We start from the raw sequence: 7,365 nt of genomic DNA on the forward strand, positions 1-7,365 counted from the left end.
TGCCAAATTTTCAGTCGGTATTTACTCAAATAACCGCAACAATGAGCGAGTTCACGTGAAGCTCTCGAGTTAACTCGAGAGACTCAGGTTTCAACAAAACGCAGTCAGTTTTAACTCGAGTGACGTAATTTGACCTTTGAACTCTACCCGTGCCTAACCCAGCCTCGACCCAGGGTTCCTCGAGTTTCAAGATGGCGGAAAATATAGACGAAGACCCGCTGTAAGTAAAGAATTGTGGTTGCATTTAATGATATGACGGTATTTTTCCCAAAACCTTTTTGTAAAACGATGGCATGGACCACCACTTAGTCATAGAACATACAATTTTTCGTATCTTGTGTGAAATCTTCAGCTGATCGATGATAAAGACTCGAGGGAATGCACATTTGTTTAATTCATATTCATATTGAATTAATATTGGTGTACAGGCAAGTGATAAAGTGCCTTTAAAAATAAACTAACAAAATGGCATATTTTCTTTCACATGCTGGGATATTCATATGATAATCTGCATTTGTAAAGAAAAACTTTAGAAATATGTTATCCCGTTTGTTTACAATTCAATAAAACATGCACTGCACTATGCAGTGTAAAACCAATGGACAGCCATGCACATGTTAGTGATTCTATTTTTAGAATGTCTTCACCTGTGTTTATCTGACAAAAGACTCCATTGTTAGCCGTGGATTTTCTGAATGGTGGTACAGTTGATCAGTTTGGGCTAAAAGAAGACGACATATTTCTGAAGTTTTTGTTTGCAAATGTAGTTAATCATATGAATATTGCAGCGTGTAAAGGAGAAAATGCCATTTGTCCGGTTATTTTTATAAAAGCACTTTATCACTTACCTGTACACCAATATTAACAAATGTGTCCGAGTTGAGAGGATTTTTCTCCTCTGAAATGAGATCTAGAGGATGTGTCGGAGTTCCAACGCATCCTCTCAAATGCGAGGAATTTCCCAACCTGTTCAATGGTAGACAAGATTTTTTTTTCAATGTTTGTGAAATTCCAGTTTCTTCTTTTAAGTGACCTATATAATGTTTCTCTTATTTTAGGGTCCAAATTGAATTTGACCATGAAGGTCAACAAATAAAAACCATTGTCCCTCGAAGCTTTGCGAATGAGATCCACCAATGTTACAAGACCGGTAAGCAATTGTATATAACATTCTTCATGATGTAATAGTTTGGTTTCATGAATTTCCATTTAAATATTTTTATTAGCGGATACAGTATGTGTTTTACCTCTCAATATTTAACATAAATGACATTACAGTGGACCTTCGATAATCTGGACACCTTCTTTCCCAGCCTAAACTGTTCGGATTACAAATTTTCCGGACTGCCAAATTCCGTGTTCTAAGTCAATTCTTAACGTTACGGAAATCCATTCCCTGAAATTTCTGTCTGGATTGCGAGTTTTCCAGACTATCGACGTCCAGATTATCGGGGGTCCACTGTAACTGATCTTTCCTGGCAAAGTCATGCAATGTACACTTTTTTATATAAAAATAAGTATGCTGAGAGTTTTTTATGTTTCTAATTTAGATCCAGAAAAGCACAAGTTTTATCTAAATCAGATAGCACACCAGGCCAAGTGTGAGCGATCATTGGATCGCCATATTAACAGTATCCAGCCTAAGGAAACCGGTCAAACCGCTAGTCAAACCTCCAGTCAAACTGCCAGTCAAACCTCCATGAAAGAAAATACATCAAATGTAAGTGAAAGATATGGTTATAACTTGAACTCAAACTGTCCTGATAAAGATTATCTATATGAAAAGTATATTGACAATCTCCTTATTACCTCAGGAGAAACAACAATTTGTTTCACAAGTGCCTTATGCAGCCCTGAAGGAGTATCATTTACCTCAGATTTAGGAAACATTGATATCAGTTACCTATTTGGTTCAGGTTTGAATAGCGAAGAAAAATCCCCTTCGTCTGTTCCCCTACATGATTGGCAGGATAAAAATATCCGAATTTCTAACAATTCTGTATTATCAAGAGAAGAATTTCATTCATCCTTGTTAAAACGACTGAATTCTCTAACTGTTACAGATTCATGTTTGGACAGAAAAGGAAGAGAAATGTCTGATTGATGTTCGCTTAGACAAGGAAACAGCATTCAATGGCTCTAAAAGCCATGACACCCTATGGAATGAGATAACCACCCTAATGAAGAAGAATGGAATAAACGTAACAAAGATTCAAATAATGAACAAATGGAAAAACTTGAAAAAAAAATACAAAGAAATTCTTGATTCAAATAGTAAAACTGGAAATTCTCCGGCAAGTTGGAAGTATTTTGATGTATTCAATCAAGCTTACGGCAACAAAGCCTCAACACAACCAGTCATATTAATCGATTCAAGTAAGGAAACACCATTTGTTATGAAAAAAGCTGCCAATTCAAATTTGTGTGATATTTCCCCAGGAAGCTCATCATGTAGTTCAGTTAAGAGTACAAGCTCTAATTCAAGTGTCAACAAGAAGAGAAAATCCGGTCAAGATATTGCGGGGATAGAGGAGATGATGTCGAAACATCACAGAGAAAAAATGAGGAGGATGGACAAAATTTTGAATATCTTTCAAATGTTGGCAGGCCAAAGTACAAATGAAGAGGATGATAGTGATTAGACTGTAATAACTGCAATAGATATGCTTCGTTGTTTAGATATGGACTACATACCATATCATTCATATGTAGATTAAGGTTAAAAGTGATCTAATGTACATGTGCCAATAACTTTCATTTTTAAAATGCAAGATATGCATTTAATAATGGTTGATTAATTTTGCAATTTTTTTGCTTAATATTTTATGAGTAGTTACAAATGTGACTAACAAATATGGACTACATTCCAAAGTGTTCACATTATTAATGTACTTGTGAGATATATTGAATCATGTGCCAAATACTTTAATTTTCAAATTGCAAGATATGTATGTCTTTTTATTTTGCAAAACTATTTTGTTATGAAAGTTATATTAAATGGTTAAATATTTTATGTTTTTGTCACATTTGAGGTGTTTCAGGCTATTGTCTATGTGCCAATTTAAATAGAGATAGCAGATAACAAGAATGTCAAAAAAAAAACTTTTTTGACTCCACACGCTTACTTAAAATGGAAAAGCCTTTCCAATAAAATGTCTACCCCAACAAAACTCCCATGTTTTCTAGGGTGCCATCCATAGAATTACGTACATGTGAAAATATAGATCTTCATTATAAAAAGGAAAGAAGATGTTTTATAATTTGATCAATTTTATTCTGAGAGCACTTCTCAAGAAGTAGTCATAACAAGAATCTGATATATCAAAACAAATTTTCATGTTTTAATTGAATGTGGGTGCTTGCAATTTGGCACCCATTTAGTGCTTTTGACCAGTCCCAAATTGTAAAAATACAGCTAAAGACCATGGGTAATTTTAAAATGAGATACAATAAAAAACTTATGATCCTACCAGTGCTTCTCAATATATAACCAATGTCTGAAAAAAGCAATGTTAAATTGAGATGCCCAGAATAAAATATGTTTGCCTGCATTCTTCCTTAAAACTAGAATTCATTATTCTGGGTATCGCATCTGCTATAAATCCTAGTTCATGGCATTCATAAGTATTTGTCTCCTAGCTACGCCACCAACATCATTCTGAAAAATGTTTGGAAAATTGTTCGGATGATTATTATCATCATCATAGTTCATATAGGTATCTAAATTCTCATGGCTGAGAATACACAGATTGTGCATAATACACCCACATGTGATCAGTGACACAATCAATCTGGGCTCATGGACAATTATTTCCTGCAGTCTCCTAAATCTGCCCTTGAGATGACCAATTGCCCTCTCAACTATCTGGCGCCCAGAGGAAAGGATGCGATTAAATCTGCGCTGATTGTGGTTGAGATGACCGTTGTCCTTAAATGGTGTCACTAGCCAGTCCTTAAGTGGGTAAGCACTGTCCGCTACTATGACTTTGCCTGGAATAATGTATCCCCCCGCTTCTGCTTTCTCATATAGACTGGAATTTCTCAGAACTCGAGCATCATGGGCGCATCCAGCCCATCCTGTGTAACAGTTAGTTATTAACAGATCCTGATCCACCACAACCTGAAATAAGCAAAATTAAAACATGAATTCATAAACAACTACTGGACTCGCATATGATATGCCCCAAAACACATATTTTCATACTTGTGTTTCTCAAGAAGACAAGAAACTGGCTGGTCTATAATGTAGTTGTGTTCTTGGTTGAGTACACTTTATCGGAATTCACCTATTCGACGAGCCCTTCATATATGACAAATATACTTAGTGAGGTAGCCACTAGCTACTGCAAATCTTACATAAAAATGGCCTTGATTGTTTATAGCGAGTTAAACCCAACAAACTGTTATATTCAATAGTGCGTAACATTACCTGCAGTTGTATTGAGGGGTAGGATTTCCTGTTTATGTAATCTTTGTCTCCTTTGGGGCAGCCAGATAATCTTATATGTGTACCATCAAGATACCCTACAATATCTGGTAGACCATACCGTAGATGGATGTCCTGGGCAATTTGGAGCTGAGTGGGAAAATCAGGCCATTTGATCACCTGGAAAAAATACAGAAAAAGAAAGTACATAAGGGATTCCGAAGTAAAATTATGATCATGATGTTTTATATGTATTATCCCGGACAAAATGAGGTAAGTATTTCACGCAGCGGTTTAAAGTAAAATCAGGGGCGTATTATGTATTATATGTCCCTGCTAAAAATTAAAATATAATATTTAATTTCACATTCTTACCTTTAAAAAATGGTCGATGACAGCCTCAGTAACACGCTCCAATGTGATGTGTACGGTCGATTTCCCAATTCCGAAGTATTGCCCTATCTCCCTCATACTTTCTGTGTTGGCCATGTAACATAAAAAAACGAATAATTGTTTTGCTGGTGTTATCTGGTCATGGCCTCCTCGATGAACAAAAGTTAAAGAATCCATGATCTCCGCTAACATTTTCTCGTACATTTCTTTTGATACACGAAAGTGTGTCCTGTAGTCTTCCGAAAGGAAACGTGGCAATGTTTCTTCAATATATCCACTTATACGCGGAACATTTTGTCTCCTACCATGACCAATAATCTTCTGTAGCAAAAGATAATATGCATCGTCAATGTCATCGTCTAATAATTCGCATAGGTAAGTACCCAGCAACATCAGGTAGCGTTGGTTTATGGGGGCAGCCATCTTTGTTTACTCTCAAAACGAGAGTAACGCGTTCAGTTCACAACTCTCGAGTTTGCAGCTATAAATAGAATTTTACGTCACTCTACTCAACCCGCGAGTTTGACGTGAACTCGCTCAATGTGTCTCCATTGTTGTACGGAGATCTGAATGATGCTAGCTGGTATCCACATCTGGTGACCTAGGGTCAAATATTTACCTATAATGCAACGCTCCCAAAGGTTGGCAAATGGATATTGCTAATGAAGCCAATATGGTTAACTAATGCTAACAAAAATATGTATCTTTGAAACTTGATAAAACACTTAGATTTAAGAAGACAGTGTTAAATTTGTGAGGAAATTTTTGATGAAAAGTTCTAGAAAAACACTCTGCAATCGTTCATCTCGGTGGTAAATTCAAGTCTTTTATACACGGTTTTCTTTTATATAGGTTTCCTACGCAGAAATAAAGACTGTGATTGGTAAATAATTCATAACTTATGCTAATCATAAAAGGTCATGAGAAGGACATTTTCAACAGAGCTTTGTCAGATCTCCCTGTAAAGAAATACAAAAATCTTGGTGGAATGAGAGATCTGATTTTAATTCGGTTGATAACTACCAGTGGGAGTTCTTCCGATGGGATTTACATAATATAGAAATATCATACTAAGACTGTCAATTGTCGTCCGTTCAATTTTCTACAGCACTCGATCTATATTGAGAACACTTATAAAGAATAACCACTCAGAAAGTCATGTGGAGGTCACTTACTGTAATAGAAATTCAGGCCAAGATAATTCAAACTCCAAACACTGATTATTCTATATTGAAAGTGATTGCTTTGAAATATTTTTCAGCTCAAAAATTCAAAGGTCGAAGTGGCCATTAATATAAATATGTTAATTAAAAGTTATTTGTAGAGGTCTGTATGTTGCTCGGCATTTGAAAAAAATACCAAGAAAACTCCCTGAAACAAGACTTGATGTTGGATATTGGTTGTGTGTAGTAGTGTAAATTTGCTTGCCAGGAAAATCATGGCATGATTGGTTGGCTTCAGAATCAGAATCAGAACAGAAACATCCTTGAGTACCTCCTTCAATACGAGGCTCACAACATATCAATCATCCCTCGTATCTCAAGGCTTGAACACAGCTCGTGGTTACACGTATATCGATGGTGATCATACAGCAGTAAGATATCGGGACCAGGTCTTGAGACCACACCTTCATCCTCTTATCCATCAACGTAACCTTACGTCACAGCATGACAACGGGAGGCCTCATATTGCTAAGGTTTGTCGTGACTTGCTGGCTCAAAACAACGTTCCAGTTCTTGATTTGTCATCCAGATATGTCCCCAATCGATCATTTGTGGGACGATCTAGACAGGATGGTTAGGATGTTCGTCAACGTTCCATAACGTCGCTCAACTCGCACAGGCCCTTATTCGGGAGTGGACTAATAACCCTCAAAGGGTAATAAGCATCTTGATGGGGTTAATGTTGAGGAGGATAAGAGCATCGATTGATACCAAGGGTGGGCACACAAGCTACTGATTTGGTTCAGGAAATCATCTAGGGTACCCTTGTTTAACAGTATTCACGCAAACACCGTTTGTGATAGGACAACAAAAATCATCAAAATGTATTCAGTAATGGTAGAATAATCGAGAAACCCACACTATGAAAACATCATCAAAAAATCATGTAAAATAATAACTATCGATTATTTGTCTGATAGTATATATAAATGTAAGTAAAAGCTTATTAATATTGTGATAAACTACAGAATGTCATCTTGAAGTATTAGGTTTCAGTATCATTTGTGGTTTTGTTTGAAATTAAGTTTATTGTTGTGAGGGACATGTGGCTATCTAACTAAAATGTGTGGGTGAATGAGCAGATAGCGAGATAGAACAGAGTGCTGGCATTTGGATCAGATAGAGACTGTTGACGGCGGAGAACAGAGTGCTGGCATTTGAACTAGATAAAGACAAGAGAGAGTCGAGAACACAGGGCTGGCATTTGAACTAGATAAAGACAGGAGAGTCGAGAACACAGGGCTGGCATTTGAACTAGATAAAGACAGGAGAGTCGGGAACAGAGGACTGGCATTTGAACTAGATAAAGACAGGAGAGTGTCG

At 36.5% G+C, this 7,365-nt stretch overlaps 2 protein-coding genes across 2 annotated transcripts; one reads left to right on the top strand and one right to left on the bottom strand.

Annotated features, from left to right (window-relative positions):
- The first annotated feature begins 48 nt into the window (after positions 1-48).
- Positions 49-2,911, top strand: LOC117329419 (trihelix transcription factor GTL1-like). The gene is made up of 4 exons (XM_033887364.1): positions 49-220; positions 1,059-1,150; positions 1,551-1,720; positions 2,064-2,911. The coding sequence occupies exons 1-4, from the start codon at positions 192-194 to the stop codon at positions 2,640-2,642; spliced, it is 870 nt and encodes a 289-aa protein (XP_033743255.1). The 5' UTR covers positions 49-191; the 3' UTR covers positions 2,643-2,911.
- Positions 2,912-3,173: 262 nt separating this feature from the next.
- On the bottom strand, positions 3,174-5,332 carry LOC117329422 (protein ANTAGONIST OF LIKE HETEROCHROMATIN PROTEIN 1-like). The gene is made up of 3 exons (XM_033887366.1): positions 4,802-5,332; positions 4,430-4,606; positions 3,174-4,120 (listed from the first exon to the last, which is right to left on the bottom strand). The coding sequence occupies exons 1-3, from the start codon at positions 5,240-5,242 to the stop codon at positions 3,605-3,607; spliced, it is 1,134 nt and encodes a 377-aa protein (XP_033743257.1). The 5' UTR covers positions 5,243-5,332; the 3' UTR covers positions 3,174-3,604.
- Between the last annotated feature and the right edge of the window lie 2,033 nt (positions 5,333-7,365).

The sequence above is a fragment of the Pecten maximus genome, chromosome 6 (genome assembly GCF_902652985.1).
Source record: "Pecten maximus chromosome 6, xPecMax1.1, whole genome shotgun sequence".
Taxonomy (NCBI): Eukaryota; Metazoa; Mollusca; class Bivalvia; order Pectinida; family Pectinidae; genus Pecten; species Pecten maximus.

Bases quoted from the DNA above. Each gene is read 5' to 3' on its own strand.
- LOC117329419 (XM_033887364.1), top strand. From the start codon at position 192: ATGGCGGAAAATATAGACGAAGACCCGCT. The intron at 221-1,058 runs GTAAGTAAAGAA...CTCTTATTTTAG, and splicing joins AATATAGACGAAGACCCGCT to GGTCCAAATTGAATTTGACC. The intron at 1,151-1,550 runs GTAAGCAATTGT...TTTCTAATTTAG, and splicing joins CCACCAATGTTACAAGACCG to ATCCAGAAAAGCACAAGTTT.
- LOC117329422 (XM_033887366.1), bottom strand. From the start codon at position 5,242: ATGGCTGCCCCCATAAACCAACGCTACCTGATGTTGCTGGGTACTTAC. The intron at 4,607-4,801 runs GTAAGAATGTGA...TATTTTTTCCAG, and splicing joins TCATCGACCATTTTTTAAAG to GTGATCAAATGGCCTGATTT. The intron at 4,121-4,429 runs GTAATGTTACGC...TGCTTATTTCAG, and splicing joins ACCCCTCAATACAACTGCAG to GTTGTGGTGGATCAGGATCT.